The 27,782-nt window shown below is 41.8% G+C and overlaps 2 protein-coding genes across 8 annotated transcripts in view; one reads left to right on the top strand and one right to left on the bottom strand.

The window, feature by feature from the left end:
• Nucleotides 1–325: 325 nt before the first annotated feature.
• sowah (sosondowah) lies at nucleotides 326–27,622 on the bottom strand. 7 transcript variants are annotated; one of them, XM_066394480.1, is made up of 10 exons: nucleotides 27,447–27,622; nucleotides 26,173–26,581; nucleotides 25,452–25,644; nucleotides 21,450–21,485; nucleotides 19,593–19,697; nucleotides 3,268–5,143; nucleotides 2,212–2,388; nucleotides 1,415–1,487; nucleotides 946–1,041; nucleotides 326–398 (listed from the first exon to the last, which is right to left on the bottom strand). In XM_066394480.1, exons 1-6 carry the CDS (start codon nucleotides 27,568–27,570, stop codon nucleotides 5,114–5,116), a joined length of 897 nt encoding a protein of 298 aa, XP_066250577.1. In that variant the 5' UTR covers nucleotides 27,571–27,622; the 3' UTR covers nucleotides 326–398; nucleotides 946–1,041; nucleotides 1,415–1,487; nucleotides 2,212–2,388; nucleotides 3,268–5,113. The 7 variants fall into 7 exon arrangements, with proteins under 7 accessions (XP_066250577.1, XP_066250579.1, XP_066250576.1 ...); XM_066394482.1 differs by having other exon boundaries at nucleotides 326–540; XM_066394479.1 differs by lacking the exon at nucleotides 326–398 and having other exon boundaries at nucleotides 559–1,041; nucleotides 4,919–5,143.
• Nucleotides 21,654–27,782, top strand: part of LOC136411772 (homeobox protein caupolican-like) — a 38,743-nt gene continuing 32,614 nt past the window's right edge. The window contains exon 1 of the mRNA XM_066394470.1: nucleotides 21,654–21,671. The gene's annotated coding sequence lies outside the window, so the exon portion shown is untranslated. The remainder of the gene's footprint in view (nucleotides 21,672–27,782) is intronic.

Consider the following 27,782-nt stretch of genomic DNA (forward strand, 5'->3'; position numbering starts at 1 on the left):
GCCGGCAGCGCTATCAGAGTCCGAGTCCTGCAATTGATTGGTCAGCGGCAAGCTGATGGACGAATAGTTCTTGACCGGAGTTTTCGGTGTTGAGGGAGTGCTTCCCACCCCCGTGTCTGCGGCTCTTTTGCTTTTTTTGCGCACCACATAGCCTTTGGGGGCCGCCATTGCTGCTTCCTAAAATCGTTGTTCCAAAGAGAAGAGTGAAACTACACCGAAAATACGCACTTTATTGACATTGTCGGCAGAGCCCCACCCTTTATGAACCTTCTGTATTTGTGAATCACTGGGGGTAACACTTCCACTGTTTCCCACCCCTAGAAAATTACTGAATGCTTCAGTTGTCTTTTTCACTCTAACATTGAGGGAGCCTATGCGAAGAAACCCTAGATCTTTATCTGTGAAAGAGATTATTAATAGTCACCATTTAGTGAAGAAATTTTTTATCGTAATTTCACAGAACTCTTGATATATTGGTGAAGGTTTATATTTCTATTATAAAGATTTGGTTACCTGATTGCTTTTTTCTGCCTTTAATCTCTGAAAAATCATACAAAATTGGTCAAACAACAATGTTTATTTAACATCTAAAAGCCAACATGCAAACTATAAAATGTATACAAATAAAATATATACAAAAAGGGTAAGTAGAATTAAAGGTTAATAGTGTGTCTTTACGGAGCTAAACTATAGTCTACAGTATGCTTATAATACTCATCAGCAGTGATTAATGATAATACTATGCGATAGAAGATACTAGCATGCACCCCAAAAGCACCTATTTTTACATGCATTTCGACATATTCTACTTGGAAGCACCAGGATAAGTGGGATAGTTCCCGAAGAGTGCCTCAGGAGACCCAATGACGATTTGTGATTTTTTACTGCGGAGGGTCTTGGATTTTCTACCAGAGCGATCATGCGAGGAGCCTTTGTCATACTCACTACGAAGAGGGACGGTGTTGTTCTCTTTCCGTTCTTTGGACAAGAAGTAATATTCTGCGGTACGGCCACTGTAATCGCGAATATTGATGTCCGCATCTGGAATTAATTCATTTGGTCAAGGAACCTGACATGTACAGTATGAGGGCACGCCCTAAGCACAGGGTTTCTGGAAGTGTCTTTCTTCTCGGGAAGAAACTTCCGACTTGAATGGGATAGGATACTCTCCTTCATAAACAGGATGGGACATTTTGCGACGGGGAAAAGATCTACATGAAGTAAAAGGGGCGGATTGGGAGAATCAAAGGGGCCCTTAAAGGGTTAATCGTAGTTGTTGGAGTCGCATTTGTAGAGATGTGGAATTATACCTTTATTATAGGAAAGACAAAGGATTTTTATGGTAAAAACCGAAGGTCTTATAGATTTTTGGCTTCTCCATGAAAGATTCTTGACAATGGTGAATGAAACTTACGGTAAACTTTGACCAGAAGATTGAAGGCCTCCTTGTGATCGTACTGGGCGGCCAAATGAAGCGGAGTATAACCCTGCAATTGAACCCACGTATTAAGCCTTGTTCACATGTTCCCATAAAAATGTTTATCAAAACGAATGCGCGTGTAATGACTCGCAATTAACGGAGCCACCGCCGACATAAATTAGCCCGTAATAACTCGTGTAACGTGCATATTATTTATTATTCATCTTCCTCGAGAATATCTCGAGAAAAGGAGGCACCAGACCGTTAACGAGCTTTGTTATCTGGTCGAAATATTTAAAACTTAATCCGCTGCCTGACATCTGATCTTCGTTGGTATTCTTCAGAGTGCGTTGCTCGGCTTATTATTCATACGTTGGCAACGCTGCCTTTCTTCGACCTGTCACTTTTTTCGGACTCTGATAAGGACCTGCTACCGGTCACGGGCATCAGGCCGGTATCTTGAAGATTCGTGTCATGTAGGTAATATTTGTCCAAAAAATCTAAAAAGGTAAGTGCGGTCCTGGTTTCAACCGTATTTAGGTGGCTTATTAACAGGCCTGTGAGCCGGCCTTTCGGGGAAAATTATAATATCAGAAGACCTTTTTGAAAACAAGCCATTATGTAGTTGTTAGTATTAGTTTAGTAGCTCTAAAGAAGCTCTCATGTGTACCAAAGCGGATTCCGTCAAAAATTTTATCGTTCTCCACTCATGTCAGGAATTAGAAAAATTTTGTCGGCGGCAGGATTAAAAAAAAACATAATTTCCCACGTGCTTTTTGTGCATTACTCACCCCATTCTAAGCGAAGAAGAAATCCGGGCATTGCATGAAAAAAATCAGTATTAGAGTTTTTTCGTGTCAAGTTTAAGGCAAACTTACGGTTCTCCCATTAACGTCCACCTTGTAAGTTCCCGCGAAAATCTTGATTATGTCCTCGTTTCCGTATTTTGCACCCCAATGCAGGACAGTCTGAAACGGTAGCAAGTTAAAGTCTTCGACTTTCCTTGAATTTACGTCAAGTGAAACCATGAAATAAGGGCGATTTTGATAATTTTAATGTTGCTTTAATGTGTTTTGACCAGCGGCTACCGGAAGCAAATACGCCTTCACACGGGCGATGGGGACCCCATAAACCCCCGAAGGCCTTGTCCCCATGCGACAATTTGCAAAACATTATTTACATCGGCCGTCCAACCGAATTTATGTATTTATGTCGCGTCCGTTCCCATGTTGGCCTTATCTGATACAAGCGCTATCTTATGCGGCGATCGCCATCGTAAGCCCACATATTTTGGATTCCTTTTTATTTCGGGCCCGTAGCGCACCCCGCGGCGAACACCCGTACTATCTGATGTTTAAATTACCTAAGACAAAAGCCAAAAAGCGAGTTTATGATTTGTGGTGGTCATAGAGGCAGCCTCTCTCTCCAACAATACAAATTAACTCTTCACAGGCAGATGCACGGGGAAAATCCTCGGAACAACCATTAAAACTCGTACAAAAAACAGTCCTAATTGGTCTTCGATAACCGGATCGATAAGAGACACCAATTTAAAAAAATGGGACAGTTCAGAACGTATAACTTCCTGTAGCCGGGTCCTTAAGATCTATAAGAACGATAAGCGCCGATAGCTCGCCATCGATACCCGAAATTAACACCTTGGAGGTGTCAGTTCGAATTTTGCTCTCGAAAATTGCCCGCAATTTGACTTGGTAATGAGGCTTTTGGGAGGAGGAATACAGCCCTTTGCTTGCGTTATATCGTGGTGAATTAGGCCATTTTTGTCCCGAGTTTTTTACCACCTAAACTACTCAATTTGATTTGTTAGGCAAATTGGGGATACTTACGTACTGTAGGAAGTTCCAGTGGCAGCAGCAGCAGGTCATGAAAAAAGAAAAATATCAGATTAGGTTCAAGCAATGTCTGAGTTCGCCAAAAGTTTAGGAGCGCGGTCCGTTTGACGCCATGAGAATGGTCCACTTCACTTTATAGAGTAGCAAATGTGAATCAAGTTGCCCTTTGCTATGTATAACCCCGCACTTTCGGTTATTCCCTGGGCTTCACTACCCAAGAATGTACCTCAAATTCGCCCCATTTGATCTAAACCCCAAGACATCCCAGCATCTCTAAAGAGGTTGAAAAATACAACAATTCCCTGTTTAATTTTGTTTCGGGTTAGTTAGTTTCAGGCTAGTTTTAAAAAAGAAACTTTTGCGTTTTCGTACGCCTCTGGAGTTTTCGTGCGCCCCAGGATTCTAAGCTGAGAAATTACTATACTCTATATACTATATTATTCTTGTTCTTATTAGGAGATTGAATCTTAGAAATGGCACCAAATATACGCTAATGATGTAATAGAAATGTGGTTTGGCGGGGTAAAAAAAATTCAGCCATCCTCGAAGCTTCCGTATACAGCCTGTCCCTAACATGTCATAATATGTTAAACCGCCTATCTAAATCCGATCTGAAATAGCTTCTTTCGATAAGAAAAACGCTTCCCCTTAAATATCCCTCCCGGCTAATAACTCGGGCAGGTGTATTATTACTGCGATTATAGGAATACCACTCGGTATTACCGCCAGCGGCCCGGTTTACACATCTTAATGATAAAAGGGCTAAAAGCAAACAAAGCCCCTTTGGGGTTATCTCAGGTTAGCGGTAATGGGGGCGTTTAGCTTATAGAGGAGAGCCACGAAGTAAAGCACGCCACCCGAAATTGTCAACGCACGCTGCGATCTGATAAGAGGAAGCCCAGGTTTTTAAGAAAAGGGGCCCCCGTGGGGCCAGCGTGCGGTCCTAAAACGAACAGCGTGTCCCCGGAATATTGTCGCTTTATGGGGAGAAAGTGCGTTCCTGCGGCGAGTCCGGCGACTTTTCTTTAAATATGTAATGGGCGATCATCGTAATGTTGCCAGAGAAACTGTGACTCACCCAATTTTTCTTTTATTCAATTCCTCGAAATCCGTTAAAAAGTTGAAAAAGGTCGATACTTACAGCCTGTGTCCATGTGATTCCAGAAGGAGCATCCAAGGCAGCGAACGGGATCGGACATGGAACGAAAAGAATGTTCAATTAGTAGAAATTTGAAAGTAGCTTTGCTCAGAGTTGATTCACGCCCAAAAACCCTACGTAGGACTATGCGGAAAATTGAGCGGCGCGGAATAAGGCTAAATATTATGGAGAAAAGTAATAAGTTCTTGAAAATCCATCGCTTGAGCAATTCCTGGTAGGGCTATGGTACGCAACCGTTTTTCAGTCCTTCTCAGCAATTTTCATAATTCTAGAAACGTCTAAAAGGTGTTTTTATTTTATGCAGTAATGCATACGCATCCAACTCCCGATTGAATTTCAAACTTTGTCCAAGATTGCTCCCTCATAATTTCAACAAAGAAATAATTCATTTGGTCCGAAATTGATATTTCTTGAATTTCAAGCTATAAGCTTTCTCCATCAAGTTCACCACAGGAAAGAACCCCTTCAGGTACCACTTATACCCACCCATACCTACTAATTTCCCCAATATCATCGTTTGTGCGATTGTTGCGTGACTGCTCCGGCAAGCTGAACCAACCCATCAGATAAGGGTGATAATAAAAAGGTGTTTGGTCAGTTTTAAGTGAACGCAGCAAACGATGAATTAGCAGATGATGAACGATGATACACCGCACGACGATTGTGATGGGGGGGCGCGGTTCACAAATAAACACTCACCGTAAATGGATCCTGGAACAAAAATTAGGAATTAGACGTTTGGCAAAAACCGCCTAAAGCGTGTTAGTCGCGAGTGAGCTTAGAAAGGGACGTGTATCCTGGAAACCGAATTCGCAGCTGTTTTCGCCTATCCAGAATAACACGTTCGAAATTAATCCGCTCCTGACAAGCAGAGCGGTCGAAAATAAGTTTTAAGAGGTGTTGAAGTCGAAGATACATGTGTTCGTACTCGTCCGAGGTATTTAGGCGGATGAACGTTTCAAATCTGATTGATTTAGGTGAGGGGGATTTACCGGCTTACAAATCCGATTTTTTCCGCGGCTAATAGAGAGCTGCGGTACCACCCAAGAGCGATTTCCCATCACTAATTGCCACGGAGCAAATCAAAGCGAAGATGCCGCGAAATTTATATACGGTAGTCGAGCGTGCTTTCGGATGCGATATTCACGATCTTAATCTGCGGTCTGTCGCCAGTGTCCCCGCGGGTACCGCCGCCCAGCACCCCCATTATGCGTTCCAGATTCGTTCGAGGAAGTACCACCATAAACATCTTCGCGACATCTGTTTTGAGGCGGGAGAACGTTAACGTCACGAAAAATTACGCGCATTTCGACTGAAGTAATGGCTTTTCTAATAAACTCCGACCCATTCTTGTCACTCGTAATTCAGGTGCCAAATACCAGCCCCAAAATTTACGAGATCGTACCGAGCCATTAAGACACTTGATAACCTTTAATATTGGCAGTCCAAAGGAGGCCTATTATTAGGCCGGCTTTAATTTCCTTATACCGGGACGATTTCCTATATTTTTAGTGGTCCCTGTATATATCAAACTCGTATAGTCAATCTCTGATAATTGCGCATATTTTCAAGTTAAATTATGCTGTTAATGGAAGACGTGCTGTATCGGCTACGGCAATTTTCATGGGAGCTGCTTGACTGAACATTTTAATGAAGAAGTTTCGGCCTTTTTTTGGCTGGATCTTGAAATCTTGCTCATCCGAGTCATTGAAATGGATCTTGCACGAACCCACCCGGCCGAATCTCGATACGATGGATGCAAATTCGTGTTGAATCTTATAGAAACACTGCTTGATCCGAGATTCGCTAACAATTCGCTAACAATTCACTTACAAGTAGTAATTTGGTAATATTGAGGGTATACACGATATGCGTGCCAATTCACACCTCTGTTTTCGTGTAGGTTCCAAGGTTCGTGAAACTTTTTTATTTTGGTAAATTTCTTGAAATTTATTCCTTGAGGGATCTAGTTCATATGCGTGCAATGCTCTGCACTTGGAAGTAAGGATTCTATACACTTCAGCCTTTCGGTACCACTCTTCGAATTCCTTAAATCGCCGTCCGATAATTGTTCAATCTTTTCCAAGTACATCAGGCCGGGTACCGAATAATACCCGATATATAAGAACCCTTTCGTTCTCATTCTTCCGCCGGTCGCGGCCTTTAATCAACGCGAAATTGATCCATTACCCACCATGTCGTAAATGCCCTCCATAATAACCCATCGGTGCATTACCCAGGACTTGAACCATCAGAAGAATCTGGTGCTGCACCATAAACAAAATCTCTCGTTAATTCGGAGGAATGTCTCGCCCTAAGGGTGTAAATGAGTATAATTGACGTCGCAAACGCCCATCGCACATATATCACTGGTAGGTCTGTCCTCGTCGCACCCACGCCACGGTACCACCGAGGGTCTCTTTCGCGGTGGCGCCACGTCTGTGCCCTGGGTGTCACACCCACTTGGAACAAGTGGACCGACAATAATAAATTGGGGTTCCATTTTGTGGTTGTAATGGTTCTCGAGAGAATGAATGGGAACTCGAGATCTAGGAAGGAGAACAGGAAATTTAAATACTGCGGTTTGAGGACGTAATTATTGGTGATTTCTGGGTCATACGGAGATGTTATTTTAAGGATCGAATACTTTCGATAATCGAAAATCTTTAATCAAAGTTTTCAAAAATTTGAGGAGGATTTATTTATTCCTTGATGGGTCACATCAACTCATGGCCTTCCTTAAAGGTTATGTTTCTTTCCCATTTGAGAATTTAGAAATTCTCGTAGATTAGGATTTTAAGCTGAGTGGAACTTAGCTATTTGGTTGACTTTTCCTAAAGTCCTCCGTTAACATGACTCAACTGTGCTGACAATCCCGGCTTAAGACTACGTATAATCCTCTGCCCGGTACCACACACGTAGAGTCGCCTTGTCTTATCTCTATCTAGATCTCTTGTGCGGATAGTGGTAAAAACCTGGTTTTCTTACGGCGTTAAAGGCATTTTTTATAGGTGGGCTCTTATCTCGCGCTAGTTCGGGTACCGCGCGGTACCGAGCAGGATAAATCGCCGTCATTAGTCTTGAATATAAATTCTCCCGGGGAAAAAAAATCTCAGAGGGAACACCCTGCCCGCTTCACAAAACTTGGAGGGTACCAGCGACACGCGAGGCAAAAAAGTAATAACTCCGGTCAGCTGCCGGGTTCCAATTAAAAGTCTCGAATGATATCCCCGGCACGTCATTCCCATACGAATACAGTCGATTTAAATTAGTGCTTTTATTAATCTGACATCTGTTGGTACACACACCGCACGTGGCGTTGGCAGTACCCGATGAATTTTAAGTATACGTACGTACGGGGAGACGCTAATTAACAACGACAAAAAGAGGATTGTCAAAAGTCCAAATGGGCGTAAGTGTGTTTGTAAATACCCGAATTCCCGAGGGCAATTTATATATTTAGCGGCAGATTAATCTCTTGTCGCCCGCCTTCATCGAAATATTTTAATCATCCGGTACGCGCCCGTCAGCCGGCTTTACGAAAAAATAATTCAATGCCTCGTGACACTCTTGACGGCCCGAAAATATACATCGTCTTTACCCCAGGGGGACACCATGTAACACTTTAGTTTGGTTAAAGCAGTGGGCAAAAGTGGGAGCCTACTGAACAGAAATGACTTCTGTAGCAGCATACAGGGTGTTCCTAAATGATATGTACAAAACCCTATCATTGATTCCTGACTTAAAATTGGGCTCATTTTTTAACTGTAGCGCATGCCCCTGGAGCGCCCTTTCGTCGTCAGAGATGTGGCATGCGCCGGCGCAATCTGCGAATATAAGAGATATGAAGCGACGGTGGATGTCATTTCTTCCGATTTCGCAGCCATGGACCATTTGCTAAAAAGACGAGGCAAACCGGTGAAAAACAATGCTACATCCAGTCCTTCTAGGTTCTCGATTTGACCCAAATTCGCTCAATTCGAAAATTACAGTTTTTGGAGTGTCGGACGTCTCCAGGAATATGTTTAGAAGTTTCTTGGATATGTGCGCATTTCGTGCGGTCCATATAGAAGAAATTTTTTGATTACCGTGCGCACTTTTAATTAAATTTCATCGATTGACTTATTAAATGTGTGTAGACCGAGATGAAATCTTGAGACTTCATAATCAAATAAGTATTTCGTGGGCTACGGATCCCACTAGATGCGGATTTCCCTCCGTGCAATTTGCATTCAGTGTACCATTCTTCAAGTTTAACAAGGAAAAATTTCAAGTGCAAATTGTATTACTATTCCTCACGTATCGATCGAAATGTGAACGGTGCATGTTTACGAAATTCCATAGTTTTTTTTGTGGGCTTCGATATTGTAGTATCTCAGTTATGCGTTGGTTCTAATACCTGCATCAACAAGTTGCAGAAGTTTTCGGGTTTTTGCACCAATTATCTTGACTATTTCGCAATCATATCAACAGTCTCTATACCGAACGTGTCTGAACCTGAAGATTATGCCAGCGGGGCGGAAATGTCTGTGTAATCTCTGAAAATGTGCGTGAAGTTTTAGACTCCACGAAATTGCAATTTAAGACAAAAAGACTCTGTCAGCTTAAGTGAAATTTATGAAGAATTTTTGTTGTAGCTTCGTGAGGCAAAAACGTGTAAGTGGCGAAAAATAAAAATAAGTGAAATTAGTGGGGGAAGGGGAGGGGGGTAAATACCAACAGCGAGAATCGAGATTCCTTTAAACACGTTTGCAAATGGTGTAATCTGAATTTGACTTAAGTGAAAATGGGGCCCCAGGGGGGCAAGATGGCCACACTTCTCTATGTTTACTACACAGATCAGCTTTAAAACTTAGTTTGAGGGGCTGTGTTTTCAAGACTATAATGAGGGCTTCAGTTACGTGGTACTGCCCCATAAGATCGCATTGAGATATTATCCCACTTGCATCTGTTCGGGAGCGTTATTATCCCAGTGATATATTCGGATGCTTCGGATTTTATCGCGCGAAGGAAAACCGATTTTTTATTTTTATGCCCTACAGATGTTTAGACAAATATTTCGGTCGTTTTTTCCAGCGCATTTTTGACTATTTCTGGATTAGCGGGCCGATCTCGCGTTCAGTTGATCGTTTCGGGGATTGTGTGAGAGCCGTCGCACGTGTTGCATAAGTTCGCATGCACCGCGTGACGTCACGTCGCTCCCTAAGTGCATTTGCATGTCGCCGGGGGGATTCGGAGTGCGAAAAAATGCGACAGCAAGAGAGCTTGTACCCGAGGCCGGTGTAGGGCGCATCGATCACTCGCACGGCTTATAACTGTCCCATCGCGTTTATTCCGCCATTATTTTAGGCAGAAGACGCGATTTTTACATACAACAGTCGCCTAAACGCAGCCAGATTACGGGCACAAAACAAGATAGAAATGGCACTAACAGAGACACAGAACGTTCAAAAAAAAAATTGAAGCAAACTATCTGAGCGACATCTGTCGGATGTTGTCCAAAGTTCAGTCCTGGCCGAAGTACGCAGTTTATGAAAACTGTCAAATTGATGTTTCTGAGCTTTAGCGCATTCATTTAGAGTTGGTGCAGTTATTCAAACGGATTGTATTACGGGTTCCCTAAAAAACAGTTGTGCAGGGTGTCAAAGTATTTTTTTTGATTATGTAAATTGGAAATAAACCTCACAGTTTTTAATGTATAAACTTGAAATTTTTCATAGGGGGATTTTTTGGTAGGATAAATTCATTTCAAATATCCATTTCGGGCTAGCTGATAGGAGGCGCTACCTGCGCCCGAGGAGAGTTTTTGAAATTTGGGGGATGTAGGAGCTGTTCACAAGATGTTCTCTGTACTCGATTTTAGTTGCCGCAACGCGTTTTCTATCGGAACCGCGGTTTCGTATGGTCCGAAGGTTAGTTAAGAAACCGAGCGCAGCCCTGCATCGGGCAGAAAACACACACATCGTAAAACTACCCCAAACATCCCTTGCATTTATTCCGGGGTACCAAATTGGCCGCCACTCTATACAGAGTGGCAATTTATAAGCCGGGGCCCACTCGACGACACAAAAAGACGCGTCCAATGAATGTCAGCGCCAGAATGGGAGGCGATTTATTTTTTCCAAATTTATGCGCGACACCGTGTCGAACTGGATGTTCGGAGATTTAGCGGGACCATGTCTCGTTAAAAATATTTCGACATTGTACATATGAGAGCATTTTCCCCCTTGTTTTTGTTCTGCGTGTTGTCATCAGGGCGTCCTATTGCGTGACCTGTACACCTGATCAAATTTCGACAATTCCTCTCTGTGGACACGAAAGAGGAATCTAATAGGTGGTATTGTCCCCCGTGCAGAAAATCGTATTAGCAAGATTGTCTAACCTTTTGTTGGCCGACATACGTGTTTTTTTTTGTAGTGCGGTTTGCAAAACAGGAGTCTCGTAAATTAGGACCAATTCCAAGGTGCTTATTCGGATGTCGTTTCGGACAGCGACCGCTGTCCTATTTTTTCATTGTCACTATTGTTTGTCGTCCGGTTAGCGTATTTTTCGTCGTCTCACTAAATCATAAAAAATTATTAGGGGCCGTGCCGAAAAGTATTAAACTATAACGACCCAGGTAGAATTTAATAAGTGCCACCCGACACATGTAACGTTTTGCTCGCATTTTAATTATTATCGCTCCACAAATTAATGTTTTACGAATACGCTTTGCATTCGTTTGCATTTTCCTGATTAGGTTATTCCCTGGCCAATTTTCAAAACCTCGTTAAGTTGAGCAGAATTGCGGCTGTCGCCGGCAACATTTAGGTTATATCTGTATCAGTACACATTTATCAAACTACTTCTATTATTAAAACCCGGTATCAATTTTTGTGCCCGATAAAATCAGGCTGACACTCACAGTCTAGCGACCACCCACCACGGGAGATAATGGGGAAATTCTTATTAGAATGTGACCGTGCGAAAGCATTTAATAGACACACAACTGTATGCATTCTGATTTATTCGATGCGGACCTTCCTTTTTCATGTCCGAGCTATTTTCATGCATACCGAGGCCGATTTTTCAGCTTGTTTCTATTAAAAGCGTCAGACAATGGCCGTTTTACATAATTTAGTAAAAATGCTGGAAGTTCGAGCTCTCTTTGAGCCTAAATCCTCATCGCTGCGTCTCCATTAACGATCCTGGAAAAATAAAGACATAAAGACCCCCGGGAGCTGGGCTGCCCATCAAAACGGTCGCATAAATGACGTGTCTTGTTAAATTTAATTGGCAGATCGCTTATTTATTCGATAACTTCGACCGGCCAATTACACAAGTATGCAAAATTCCGCATTCAAATATACAACAGTAAACCCTTGTTAACATTTTGTTAACAATTTGTATGGCGTTTTCATCGAAAGCTTCATAGCTAACGATCGCCATTATACATAATATGATAATAATGAGTTTGAATTTGCGACACTGCTTTAAATCAACATTAAATATACCCCATCTCTTTTGCCAGGCCCTAATTTAACACCGTTCCGATCAGTAAGAGGTTTTGCTTGTAGTTATTCGAAGCGCGTCAACTTCTTGGAGTTGGAACAAAAGACCGAGACTGTCCGTCATTAATTGTCACAGTATAATATCCCTTGGTGATGTGCACTTTAAATGCATTCAGGGTATCCCGTAGGATTCACTTCTTAAAGTGCGAAAAGGGCAATTTTGTATATAGTTCGGGGGAAACCCACAACCACCGTTTCACCTCAAAGGAGAAAAACGCCCATGACGACACCAATCACATTTCGAACCGTAACGACGATACAGTGACTTCCAAACATTCAAAAAAACATTATGGCCTTTTTTGCGAGCGTCCAACTCACCGGTCTAACCACCGAAACGGCACACGAAAGACAATAATATACAGCGCGTCCAATATTACCGTACCAGATGCCGAGAGTTTTCCAGGAATCATAAGAAGAGTGCGAAACTCTTCGGATTAGGCTTGGCCTATCATCGATTGATTTGAATTGGGACTAAATCTAATCAAGTGCGCCTTTCGGCCAAGACCGACCCCTTCGACTCAACGGGGCAACTTTCATGGCGGAAATAACGAAACTGATGCCTTAATCATAAAGTGAAAATGTAAATCTCTGGTTCGATTTGTCCATCACTTGAGACACCGGAAATCCATAAAAGTGGCGTGTAGGAAACGACAGGATGCGCTCCATTCAACGTGTCGAATGTTTTCTGGTCGCATTTACATGTGGGCCACTTAAAGGGGCGCAGGGAGGTGTAAATTGCCATGTTATGACGTCCACTTCGTTAAGATAAATCGGGTGGCACCAGATGGCCGACTTTATGGTCAAGCGTTCTACGATGCAGCTATTTTCCTGCCATTAAGTTAGATGTAGATATTGGGGTTTTGCATATCGCGCAAGACGATCGTGTAAACGAGCTTGAGCTTTTTAACGAAGGTAATTATTGAATTAACCGATTTTCCATAAATTTTCGCTTCCGTCGAGATCTGGCTCGCTACCAGCCGACCGGGAGGCAGGTGATTTCTTTGCAACATGGTATATACCCCAGGCGTCACCATGTAAGTGATCTTTATATCTATTTTGCATAACATATTTCCAGTATCTTTGATAGCTTCTTTTACTAAAGATCCTCAATCTGTCGAAATACAATCCAATCAAACTGAAAATTAAGAGCTAGCATCGATTCTACTGAGCGTTGGTGAGAACAAACATGAAATGGCTTACATGGGGGCACCCTCCCAGCAGAGCCCGGCTGCCGTATCATCGGGCAGTTATAAACTAATACAGGGCAACATGATTAAACGTTTGCAATTATGCGAATGGCTCTATAATTATCTTATGCACACAGCGCGTCTCATTACACTCCCATTAGATTGCCGGACCGATATGTCCGAGCTGTCGAGGGGAGGGACACCCGACTCAGTCCGAGTTGCTGCTGCCGTTGATCGCATCTGCTTTATTTGCCGTTTTGATTTCAGCTCATTACTAATGATATTGTCCTGTGCGGCAAATTTGCGGGGTAAAGCGCGAATTCCCGGGGCCAACTTCCTGGGAACATGCTCCGCCGCCCCAGGGCTACAAGACTCGACTTTGAGCCGCAACAATGGAATAATGACGGAACCGAAAAAACACAATCGGGGACGTTGTAGCCCTCGGGACTGCCCGCCTTTATTAGCATGGTTCCCCTTTAATTAGGGACTTTGGGTGGATTGGGGCTTAAAAACCCCCAATTCACCTGGCCGACTCGGACAAGCTCCCGATAATTAAACAAGGTCCGGCAATCAAGCGAGGGGGGAAAGGGGGAGGTCGTGAGGAAGCAATTGAGAGATCGTACGCCTCCCGACATGGACGGTCGGCTTGTATTTGGGGGTCCTTGTGGAGGGCAATTTGTAATTATTCATGTCCGCTCTACTCTGTCTTGCGGAAAGGTCAAAAATTTACGATTAATTTGATTTGTTCCGAGTATGGAGATTTTCTGAAAAAACAGCCTGGGAAATTCATTTATTAGTGGCAGCAATGGGACGTTAGTAAATTTTACGCCGGAAAATATTACTGTGTGGTGCCATTTACACAAATTTAAAAGAGCGTCGTATCTACTACATTTGCCATCTCGTAGAAAATTCCATCAGGAATTTTATTAGAATTACGGTCCCTCTATAAGCTACAGTTACAAAGCTCGGTTTTGTGAAGCTCACTTACGAAACCCTTACCATGTTGCCAAATTTGCCAAAAGAGTCGCGGTCTTAAATTTACTAACCATTGCTTTACACAGTTGCCAGATTCCCCAAATTTAATTATTTCAAAGTAAACTTTCTTTGTCAAAATTGATAATATAACAATAATGCGCTTCTAAAGCCGAATGATCAGCTTTAGAAACTCTGTACTCGTGGCACTCATTGATGCAGTGAAATGTAGGGTATCTCAAACTGCCTTCCCAAGATTCCAGAACCTCGATTGAAAAAGTGGCCTTATCGATACAGTTGTCTCAGCCGTACCGCGGCCCCGATCTGGACCCGAGCGATTGGGAAGTTAATTGCCACCGCGGATTAATTGGTACGTTCATTGACCAAGCAGACGTAATAAATCAGTCAAAAAACAAATAGGCCTCGACGATCGTTAGGAAGTTGAATTACATTGGCAAAAACCAATTATGATTTCGCTAATTTACGGCTTACCAATGAGGTGCCACCGTTCGCCGATCCGAGCCGAGGCGTGACGACCAGCCCTTCATGTCAACGAAGAAGAATTTACGAGGAAATCGGCCGCGCTCGGCCAGCATCGGGGGCGGTGTTGCAATTATTCGCGAAAAAGTAAATATGATTAAGTGGTAGCGATCGTTAAGGCTGTAATTTCCTTGCTTGCGTTACTTCTTGACGCTTAATTACTAATCGGACAGCGCATCCGGGAACGCAGCTGCTCAGGATCGAAATAGCGTTTAGGGAGTCCATACGTCTAGGAATGTTTTGAAGTTTGTGTACGTTGACAAATTGGTTTAGCTGCCGTCCTACATCCAAAATCTCTTAGCACCAGATCGAGATTTATTAAGTTTTTCTATGAATGCAAATCGGGAATTTATTTTCGGCTTGTTGACTAATTGCAGCAAATGGTCTCAGAGATGGCATTTCCTACTCGCCTTTTCCCATAATAATTATACAAAGTGCGTGCGCTGTCGCGATGTTCTCTTGAAGATAAGAAAAAAATTGCTACAGTATGTGGAAATGTTGTTTTCTATACATTGTGTTTAAGGTCCGATAATTTCCCCCCTGTCACGCAAATTCTTGAATCTAGATGTCGCCCCTTCAATCTTAGCGCAGAAATTCCTAAAGAAATAACACACACATCTCGGAGACAGTAATTTCTGTGGGATTCCTGAAAAACGAGACGCGGATCCGCTTTGAAATGCCCAAAACGGCCCGAGCACGTACGCCCATGACATGCCACCTGATTGAGGGGCAATTAATGACAAAAAAAGCTTCGGTTCTTATATAGACAATGGGACGAATCTTCTTTCCTTTCTTAGAACGCATTTGTACCACACCAATAATAAACATTACTGCCCTAATTTGCATCCCCCGTACACCTATTTGCAGTCGCGAGGTTTGCATGTATATACATGCGAGACAAAGGGCCTCAGTTAATTGATTGCTTGGCCATATTAATAGACAAAGGGGTGAATTATTTCAGGAAGGGGGCGGAGCCCTCGGCTTCTATGGCCACCATAATGGACAAATAATTATTTCCTGATGTCATATTGTGTCGAGAATGGGAATGAGGGAAGAGTTTCTATGGTTTTAACAGCGTAATATTTGTGAATACGTAAGGGAAAATACCTTTTTGCTGTTTTAATGATAGCCTCAGTGTTGAGGTGTCCAAGCAACGTTTGTCTTTCTGTTTCAAACTTAAATAGTTCTAAACCTTTTGTGATGAGGTCGATCGTCTATGAGAAGGACTGGATTTTTATTATAGTTTTATTTTTCTTTTTTGATACATGAGGCACAACTCCCTAATGCAGTTTTTCAACAAGATAATGCACGCCCACACATGTTTTTTACATTTTGTTACCTTCGCCATCCCGATCTTCAGATCTTGTACCCATCGAACACGTCTAGAACATCGAAAGCAGGAGACTGCAAAATTTACCTCATTCTCCGCGAATCATTATTGCTGGATTTTCTGTTTTCTTTACTACGCCACTCAGTATATTTGACAAAATCATACGGTTCTATTTAATACAGGGTGTTCGTTTGGCTATTGCTATAAGTACTTAAAATGTTCGAATTCAGGAACACAGTTCGAGACGACAATGTCTGAGCAGCGTTACGGATTTAGATGCGTATTAATCGTGACTGCGGGCCGTATATTTTCCTCCTGCACTTTATTTTGAATAACCTCTCGCGTTTAGGAAATTCATTGAGGGATACAGGCCGTTTGTCTTCTTTCTTGGTGGCGGGCCCAACCCGGCAGCAGCCAGACGGGGAAAAAACGTCCACCAGGGATTATGAACCTTGACTTGTTCCTATTTTCAAAACGAACAACAGGGTGACACAAAACGATTTGTAATCTGACCATTTTTAAAAGACCGGAAGTCTTGACTCTCATGATACCAAACAAAGCTCTTAAGAACGTCAGGTAGAAAGATTGTGATCTGTCTTTTTCGAGAGATTAGTCAGTGGGCAAGCAAATATGGTCGTAAAGGGTGGTTCATAAGTTGAATCAAAAGGGCATGAGCCCTCATACTATAAGAACCCAGCAACAAATCATGTGGCTCCCTGCATTACTTGCCAAATTTCAGAAAAGGGCCTGCCTATTACAATGGTAATCAGCTTAGCCCCTCTGGTGTTATGTATCTTTTTCTATAGATAGATGTTCAGACCTGTCATTAGTAAACATGTTTTATTTGTTTTTGAAACGGCCCCCCGCTGCGGATTTTTGCTCCGGTCACGCTTGTTTAAATTAGAAACTTGAGGTGATTCTACACTCTTGAAAACTGACGTTTCTAATAGTAAATCTCATCAATATTGGCAACATGTCAGAAAAGACCTTAGTCTCAGACTGATATGGTGGATAGAGATAAAGCAGTCTCCACCCCACTGGGGTGTATCTTTCAGTAGGATCGGACAAATTTTTTGCTGTCTAGACAATTAGTGGGTCGATTTTCTGGCGGTGATTGGCATCTATAATAAGCGCTAAATGATGACTTTCAGTTGCAGCCAAAATCCCTGTTGACAGCATGGAAAGCCGTCATATATTACAATCTTTTAAAAATAATTTTAAATAATGGCCAGTGTCAACATAACAGAACGATTTTTAAATATGAAAAGCCAGTTATGTAGGTGGGCCTCCGTGTTTGCCAGACCTATTTCTGTTGGATATAAGCTCAAGATTTCCTAACTAAGGAGGTGTAATCCATTGTAATACCCACGAAAGCTTTGTCAGTGATATTTTATATTTCCAGAACATTAGTTCACTTTGGATTGTTTTCTATGTTTCCCATCATTTTTATATCACCCAATCATCAAAGCTTTATCCAAGGACCTCCTTAGATTCTCTAAAATTCTCTCGAATGAGGTCACCACACACTTCGACATTAATTCTCATCAAAGGAGTTCTTAGTATTTTATACAGCCCTTTTTTCGGAAATTTTTAGGCTACCATGGAAACCAAACCAAAATCTAGCATGTTATCGACCAAAAAACGTATTTGTGAAATTTTTTTGAAACAGACAAAATAGCACGACAAAAATTCAACTAAACTCGTCGTAAAAGTTAAAAATTGCTTGGTCCGTTTAGGTTAGAAGCGACGTTATAGGAACGATCCAAAGGTGCCAGAATGTCTATGTCTCTGATCCGACATAGTAATGACTCAGGACTTCCCTTCTCTTTCACCACTTTCGAAAATTATCCAAAATTGCACTGTTATATGACAAATTTTGTAAAAAGTAATATTTATATTCTCCCACGTTCGAATTCTATGGGATTTCTAGCTTTTTCGTGATTGTCCGAAAATATGCAATACCCTGTGTATATTCCGCACTATACACAAAAAAAGTCAAAATACGAAATCTCTCGCTCAGTAGCGCTTAATTGGCGCCCGAAACGGATGTTAAGGCCCTTAAAATCTGACACCTGCCCGGTCTAATGGCGCCAGCACTCGCATCATGAAAACTAGAACTGAGCCTCGTCGGTTAAATAAGGGTTTTGCATTCTCCGAGAGTGTCAACTTTCGTTGGTCGAGAAGATTTATGTCATTTCGGTATGCTGGCGCCAGTACGGTCAAACGACGTCAAATCCGACTAGTTTGACGCCTTTTAAAATTCCTCCGGCGATGACAGATTGATCGATTGCCCTCTGAGATTTCGTATGGATCCGGCCCTATACGCGATCCCTAAAAACAAAAGCTGCGGAGCGCCCTGTGAATGACCAGAGTCCATTCGTGTCTCGCGGTCGTTAATCATTCTAAACAGCTCACTGTCGACTGCGATTTTGCTCGACACGAGACTACACGATCTGTTTTACATAAATGTTCGATATTAATTTTTTTAATTATTTTTATAATGAAATACCATCGGCAGGTTGACCTTCTGTCAAGGGTACGTGCCTGAATTCTTAAGTCCTTTATTACACGACTAAAGTCCAGTCAAATCTAGTAGGAAATCGAGTTGATTTAGGGTTGTTCATATCCATGCTCAGATTTCTACTTTAGTATGCCCGCATTTGCACGTTTTCAAAATTTCTCGGCATTTAGTATACATATTTCTGGTTTTTCACACAAATATAGGGTCATACATAGTGGCCCAAAAAATCCAATTCGGCGCAACCACACCAAAAGGTAATATAATTAACTTAACGGGGAAATCTAGCGTACGCGGAAATAAATAAAATAAAAATCCAAATTAATTGCGAGGGGCGTTAATAAATGACCAAAATGACATGGACAAAAAAACAAATGGAGAAAATCTGGTTCACGTCCACGTGATTTACCGTATGGCCAATCCCACACCGTTCAAACGACAGCAAAGCGGGGACCACCCTGATTTAAAGGCGAATTTTCGCATTCGGGAACGATAACCATATCGGTTTTTGCTCCTGCAACCCGGCAATTTCCTGCTATTAATAAAACCATTAGATAGATGTTCCTGATTTGAACGGTAAAGACGCTGTATAAACGAAATGCAATACCGTTTACCCGGGGCTGTCGGCCGGTTAAATACAAAACACTCTATCATTACCAACATGAAAATGATCGCGAATCGGGCAAATCCCATTTGCGGATGCAGCTTAGCGTTGATATCCTCGTAGATTTGCATACAATCGGCGGGTTTATGGTCCGATATCGAGAGGGTATTAAGACCAAGGTACCCACTTAGGGGACATTAACTGATTAACATCCTCATCTTGTTTTCCCACAGCGAGAGTTACACATGTAATAATTAATAAAACCTATTTCTTCAACACTTTGAAACATGCCCATACGTCTTAGTCTTAATGACGACGGGTGTAACCCTAGAGGGAACACATGTACTTAATTAAGCATATCCTAGATCTTTTAGCATCGTTTCCAATTTCCCTCTGTGCCACTTAAGAGCCACCCCCGAGGGGGGGTGGTTCAAGTCCGCTTCCTGGAATTCACCTTACCTTCTTGTTCACCAGACTGGGGGCGTCATGAGCAAGCTTTAATAATTCCTGACAATCGCCTTTGCTCGCGGTAACGTACCATTCCTGGCACTTCTTGGGGTCCAACTGAAAGTTACCACTGTTATTGAATTATCGGAGATAATTAGGAATTTACAAAATATGCACAAATGCGTCAACAACACGGTCAACTTTTAATGCCATTAATTATTATCGAAGCAGTGGCGTGCCGAAGCTGCTAATAGTCACCTAATCACCCGCGTGGTGAATTATTCGTTAATTAGCATTCAATAAAAATTAAGCCCAAACGTCAGCTTCGTCCTTGACTTGTTCGGCCAAATTTATTACTTTTGGTGCTTAATTTCGTAGTCGTACTCATGAGGTAATCGATAGCCGGCGGCGGTACCATGCGAACCAACATTTAAAATAAATTATTATTCGCGATTCCGATATGAACAACCGAGTTTAAAAACTCATTTGTATACCGTGCTTCCTGCGCCACCGCAGCGTTAATAAATTTCTTAATAACGTTCCCTTATCGATATCGGGGAATCTGTCTATATGCCGAGCAGCGAAACGTTCGTGCCGTTGTATTTAAATGTTTTTGCATAATTTAATAACCGCATGCCTACATTCTCGTTAATTGTGCCGTACATATTTTGTTTTCGACAAAGCTTCAACGTGGAACGCAGAGCTTTGTAGGTCAAAAGTGCAGCCCATCTATTTGAGCACTGATGTGAATTCTCTCGTTTTCGAAGTTTATTCAAGTTCGGCACAATGCCCGCGAAGAACTTAAATCCAGCGAGTTTTATTTAGAAAGAGACAGGGAAAATGTAGAATCCGTGGAGGGCAACCTGCGCGTCTGGAACTCTTAACGATTTCTACCTGGAAGCATGTTCCACGCTATCTATTAAAATCCTTCAGAACATCTTGAGTTGCGACAAAGAGAGAACGTTTCTGGAATAATCTAGAATTTTACAGACTCAAAGCCCAAATGTTGGAACTGCCAAAAATGTGGCAATCCATCACGAGATTCCAGCGCTGGCAGTTCCACGAGGAGAGCAACGCAAATAGTGGGAGTCGTTCTCTATCGAGAATGCAGTGATTTTCCAAAAATATTGATATAAGAAAACTGCTCAGTTACGCTCTCCCAGAATACCCAGTGCAGGCATTAAGATTTGAGTGAATACCCTTGATCCTACGGGGAGCGTCGATTGATGCGAGCGATTGCTGAGTCTTAACCATCTTGAAAAACTCAACTGATCACCCCAACAATTACAGCTGTACACATATATACGACATTAACGAACCGAGACGGAGTACTGAGTCTGTCAACGTCATTATCTAATTCAGCAGTGAAGAGTGGCCGCCGTTCATTGGAACCCGTGACCTCACACAAAAGTTCAGTGAACTCCGCCCAATTTGCGTTCTTCCACAAAAAACAAGTAAAAATTGAGGCAATTTTAAAGAAAAAAATGTTTTTAAGAATTTCCCTGAAATTGAAAGTAAATTGGTATCTCAAAAAGGTTAAATTGCAGATCGTTTTCTCAGCGTTTTCAATTGGTCTCATCTACTAATTTGCATGGAATATTGATGAAAAACCCATCATTAAAACGACTAATTACTCGCGCAACACCGTAACAAGTGCATTTTAATAGTCCCGAACAAAAACTACCAATACTAATAATAATCGGACGGTGCTCTATGCATATTAAGTACTCGGCATAATTAATTCATTAAGTATTATTATGGCGTCAGATCCTAATCTTCCAGTTTAAATTAAGCGATGTTTAATGAGTTTCTTGAGACGCATTTATGGATGAAAAATTCAGGTAAACTTAAATTAATAACTTAACTTACCGGAGTTGTCGTTGACATGTCAGCGTCGTCGGTCTTCTGCAAATCAAGTAAGTTCAGTGTTATCACCTGAATGAATCGGCGTTACCAAATAATACATTATTTGCATGATATTATAGTGCTCTGTACGAATGTATAACTGCATTTACTCAGTGTCTCAAATTTATTTAATTATTTCAGGTGCAGAAAAGTTCGCGAGCAACATTTATACGCAGTGAGAGCCAGGTGAGTAAATCAATAGGCCGATGGTGACACGCAGTTACAAATAACGCGAAAATATGGCTACAAGCTAAACTCGAGTTTAATATGGGCAGTTAAAAGATCATATCGAAGATGGGAGTTATGACTTAAAGACGGTTCGGCGAAAGCGACTTATTATACCGGGTGAATTCGACATTGCCTAGAACATATGCAGCAACGTATTACATATTACATGTGATAGAATTTGGTGTACACGTCAATTTTTGTAGGTGCAACAGAGCGGCAATCTCACGCGATGATTGTTCTACAAATAGTCCAACAAACTTAACGAATCAAGATCACCGTGTATGATTTAATCCGCTCATAGAAATGATAAATAAACCCAAGAACATCCCGTTGATTTACGTGTATCGTGTTACACCGGCGATAAAGTCCATAATTTGAGTTGATCAACATATTTATTGATATCGTGCGGTTCCGCTCCAAGACCTTTCGCGCAGGTAATTTCATCCTTTTTGGCTTCTGACCCGGGAGAAAAACCATCCCCCTCGAAAATCGTGTAATTAATGAAGCGCTGCAACGTTGCAAGTGACGTAGAGCGTTTTAAATCATATCAAATGCCATTTTTGACACGTAATTCCCATCGGGCTAATAGCGCACCACTATTATTGCTGTGTCCGAATTAAAATAATGAGCGGTCGCGCCTCGTATTTACACAGCTATTAATTCTAACCGCTTTGCCCGCCACCGAAAGAAATGGCAGGGATTTAGTCAGGGGCTGTGAGTCCCTCTGTCAACTCTATAACCGCATATAGGTGTCAGAGGAAATGCTGTCAAATGTCAGTGTCAAGCGAGAGTTCCATGAGTCGATGCTTGGCGAATTTGTCATTGATTGGTCAAGGCATTAATGCAACACTCATCAAAACAACTACCTGTCATCGCAGGGAAAGAGAGAATTACCAACTGGCGTCACAGAAAAGCTTCCATTATTTTTTTACATTTTCCAGAATATAACATTCATCAAATCTGTCACTTGTCAGTCGGTTCCAGTTTAGCTACCGCAATGAGGCCGTTGCGACATATAAACAAATCGAAAGAAATAAAGCAAATCACAGCCTTTAATGGCATTTTATGTCAAAACCGCTGTCATTTCTCGCTTTTTCAGGGATCCCATTTTACACAACAGGTGTCGTATTCTTTTTTAATAATTGCAGAGGGGGAACAGAGAGAATATGCTTTTGGACTAAACCGCGTCACCAGCAAAATTCTAAATCAGCCCCGATCGTATCTCATTCGTGAGCAGCAGCGGGGTAGTTTGAAATTTTAATTTAATTATTTCATATGGCACATGACAGTGAAAAGTTGATAATGGAGGATTGGTTTTAATTCTGGTGACTTCGCGAACGACCCTCGGGGGGGCTGTTTGTCGCCGGTAGAGGGGTGCACGTATTACGTGGGTGTTAAGAGTGGAAATGGGGGATTTGTGTTGTTTGGAAGGCTCCAAAGAAAGATGCGATGAGTGACAGCAAACTTAAGACAGTCGAAGTTGCTTCACTCATTTGTTCGGGTTTTTTCACGTACCGACGTGATCATCCAAGAAAATGTCGGTGTGACATAACTTAAGTGATTTGTTCACTCTCAGCGGGAATTTAGCGTGGAAGTTAAAAATTCATGCAAAGCAAAACAAGTCATCATGAGCCTATGATAGATGCGGGTCAGGCGGGTATGATAAAGTGTTATTGCTAAAAGTGTGAACATCCGAAACACACACACATATATCGTCGACAAGGTGGCTTTTTTTGTTTTTGGGGCCGTAAATAAAATCGTCCGACTCTCTCTTGCACGACCAATCTATAATTAGGCGATAAATCGCGCCGGAAACAAATGACGACAGTCGGCCATGTAGACCAATAGCCCGTGCAATTTGCGACCGGCTAATTCCGCGCGGTAAATAATCGCGATATCCGCGACAACTGGACGTGGGGGTGGAAAAAGATAAATAAGAAGAGGCGTCGCACAAAAACAAATCACCGTAATAGATAAAATTAAATTGCATTTGACATATGTCAGCAAGGAAACGACAAATGTCAAATCACTCATCGGAAGAAAAAGTTTTCAATGCGAGTCTTACAGCTCTGCTATACTACAACTAGCTATTTCTTGCTTTATAAGAGTCGCAGCAATGCATCTAAAACAATTATTTAGCAGCGGAACAAATACGGAAGTTGCTAGGGTCTAATGGCACTTTCAGCAGAAATAACAGTTATTTTAGGAGTTCAGCATGTCGTTCTACAGAACTCCTAACAATGTGGAGTTCCTTAAATTCTTGCAATGTGTGATACGTTCATGCACCACCATTTTGTAACCATCCTGATGATGGTGTGGTGTAAAGAGCTCAGTGGGCACATCCTGCTTGCTCACACAATTTTGCTGCCATAAACATAATTCCAAACCCCCGATTTTATAGGAAAAATATTAATTTCGGCAAAAGTGTGTATGGTGTGACCAAAGGGCGTATATCCACTCTTAGGTCGCGTGTTCAGCGGCAGCCGCATTTGAATATTTTCGCAATTAAAATAACTTTCGGGTCCGGCGGCGTTTTGTTCTCTTTTTGGCTATTACATAAAATTAAGTATTTTCTGAATTTATTGCTGCAGGCTTACAGACTCATCGGGTGATCTACCAGAGGGCCCCACGTCGACCTCACATCTTGATCGATCAATCTCCCTAAGCGTTCTTAATAGCATTCGCCATGGTCATTATTAAATTTGTTGCTTATAAGCGACTTAATAGATTTCGAGAGGCGCCCAGTCACTCGGCCGCCCGCTCGATGGTACCTTCGGGTACGGTACTGAAAGGTTTAATTGAATATCGAATTTCCATGCCCCGATACAGGGTGGCTCATCGAGAATCTCCTGACCCGTCTCGCGGACTTCTAGACAGAGAAGAGGAAAGACTTCGCCCTGTAGCCCTGATGGCGAAACGAATTCAATAAGCACGAAGTCCGTTGTAATCACCGCTAAAAGTACACCTCGTCACCGAGATAACGTATCTCGCCAAATGACTAATGATGCGTTCGCTCAGAATGTGCTCAGTCATCGGAACGCTTAACCATGTCTGTATGTGTTTATTTAACCCCGCTGTGAACACAAATTAGCTCGGTGGAGGCCCACGTGCCCCTTCCACCGGCGCCATCTTGCTTTCGCATTATTTACTTAGTCACCATCCACCGATCACAAAATGCACAAAATAACGACACGCTTAAATCTCATAATGAAACGTAATCGATTTGGTTGTTCCAGAACAAGCCCAAAAGAATAAAAATCGATTATTTAAGTACCCCCCGAGGTACCATACTGAGCGGGATTCGCCCTATGGGGCCCGGCCTATGAGCTGCCAATACAGTTTTTTATGAGGCGCCAGCATCGTCTTCAAAAGCTTTTTCTAGGGCTTAAGGGGGTGTCATTGTGTGACACGGAATTTATTGGGTGCCTATCTAGGAGATTGGGAAACGACCCATTTGCAAAATGGGAGGACGCAATATTGAAATAAATTATAATTAATAATAAGAAGAATGTACCTCTTGTCAATTATTGCCTGTCAAATGACTTGCAATTTCGAGCAATCTAAACGAACCGAGTGACTGACTATAAGAACCCCGGGGTACCTGTATTGTATAAATTTTGTTATTAACGTTCTCAGACTGACGAACTGCCAACTACACTAAAACGTATCTACGTCATTGTGACGGTGACTTTCGACAGAAAAATAGTGATAAATGTACGTTAAGTGATTGACACATACCCACGTTTTACTTCTGTCTTTTTCGGCACTTTTTGGTCCTCGAGAGGGACTCAAAGGATCTTCGATTGAGGCCATTCGGTCAAAATGCTCTCGGCGCTCCTTCACGCTCATCCCTGGTTTATCAACGTCCTCCGTGTTGAGGTTTTCATTGATTCCACTGTGGTCCCCTGAGGATGCTTCTAGAAGATTGCTCCTGGTAAAAGACACTTACCTTTATTTCGATGAGATGAAAAACACCCTTGAAGCTTGAATTCGCTGATTGATTTTTGGCCGATAATGTGATTTAATAGGCAGTTTTTGATTGATTTGATCTTATGAAAATTGAAGATTCAAAATATCAGGTCTAAAGCGAAATATTGTTTACCATTTTAATTCAGGGTTATAGTGAAATTCAACCGCAGTAATAAAGCGCTGCAGCGCTGCACTGTTAACTGAATGCGATCAGTGATAGCAAAATTATAATTTTTAATATTTTTTATATTTTTGAACTCAGAATTGTAATAGGGTTGAATTATGTCTCAGTGTCAAGTCTACTCGAATGAATTAAAATTAACTAAATTTTCTACAAGGGTTTTTTTAGAAAATTATCAATCTTCCACCTTTCTGGAAACACTTCTTAAGTTCTTAATAAATCTTTTGGCTAATTTGGATTAATAAATGGAAAACCCATCTGAACTAAATCTAGAAACCTGCACCCCTATATTCATAAAGTACACATTACCTGGAATTGCTCCTGTGTTGCCGTGGTGGGGCCATGGGCCTTTCATCCAAAGTAGAACTTGAACTTAAACTAATACTGTCCAAAGAAGGAGAGGGTGAGAGTGGTGACACGACTGGAGGAGGAGGTCTATAAGGGGGTGGTTGTCGTGGAGGCGTGTTGAGGGATGAAGTGCTGCCATAAGATGCCATATGGCCTGAAGGGAATGTTGGTAGTGGTAAACCGACATTGTTTCTTGGGTCATTTTGAGCCGCGAGGGAGGTTAGGGAGCCTGAGGAGGTGTTTAGAGAGAAGGAAGAGCGATCTGAGGCATTGAGATATTTAGATTTGAGGACCAGGACTTTTTCGTCGGCCTCGGGTTTGGTGTGGGCAATAGCGTTGACGTATTCTTTGAAACGGCTGCGATTTTCATCTGGAATTAAAAAAGAAATTGGTTAGCTTATAATATTTTTATGTTCATTTCCATTAAGTAAAATTAACAGGTAATTAAGTGAATTCAGTGGAAATTTGACAGTGATGTTTGTACTTAACTTAACTAGATCAGTTTCAATAGATTCTGAATCCAGAACTTCGGTGCACTGATATGCAAGAATTTGACTACTTTAAGATCAAATGATTAAAATATTGACAATATTAACAAGAACATAGGGTCTCTAACAAAAAGCCAATGTCTAGTTTCTATTTCCAAGTTTTCAATAACTTTATATCCTCGATAACTTTAACGGAATTTCAATAATTCAACCTAATTACACTTAAATCACTACCAAGAGGCACCAGTCACTTGTGGATCAAAAACTGCCTCATAATAATCATATTTATAACTCAAAACTCAGCTGTTGTTGCTTCAACATTCTCCTCGACATCAACACATCATCAAGAAGTGTAGCAATGTGTCTTTATCTAACTCAGCTAATTGGCACCTAATTATTTCTACAGTACAAGCTTATAGGTCTTCAAAATAGCAGTATCAATTGCCATCACTCTGCAATTTCGTAATATAATAATAGGTACAGGAATTGTGTTAATTGACCAATGAAGAAAACAAAGGTTATGGTCAGTTTACTGCTGATAATCGCCAATGTACTGCAAAATCCACTTAAATTTCACCTTGGGCTTATAAAATACTTGGAGGATTGTGCAATACGTTAAGCGAAACACAGTGAAAATCGCCGAAAATTGCGAAAATCCAACAGGTAAGGCTAACGAACCCGACCAAAACAAACAATCAGGCAACCATTACAGGGGCCTGGGGCTGTGATCTACAGGCAAAAACTCACCTTTGGTGGAGGGATCCGTCAGGTATCGTTTAAAGTGCCTCACTGCGTCCTTGTTTTTCACTTTGCCCCCGTTTTCGAGGAAATATTCCAAAATCACTTGAAAACTCAACTCCCCGGCCGCCATAACTGTGTTATTTAGCTGACGTTTATCATCCTCTGACTCGCAGCGCACCCAACATGACAAGAAACGAAAGTTACTAGAAATTCCCCAGATTTGAAGGTGATCGGCGCGGTTGGGCATGTCTGTCCTGGCAAGTCGGAATTAGGGGGTTTTGGGAGAAATTGTGGGAAATTTTGTTTGAAAGGCCGTTTAAAGCTACGAAAGATTTAACAAAA

This window comes from Euwallacea similis, chromosome 10 (assembly GCF_039881205.1).
Source record: "Euwallacea similis isolate ESF13 chromosome 10, ESF131.1, whole genome shotgun sequence".
Lineage (NCBI taxonomy): Eukaryota > Metazoa > Arthropoda > Insecta > Coleoptera > Curculionidae > Euwallacea > Euwallacea similis.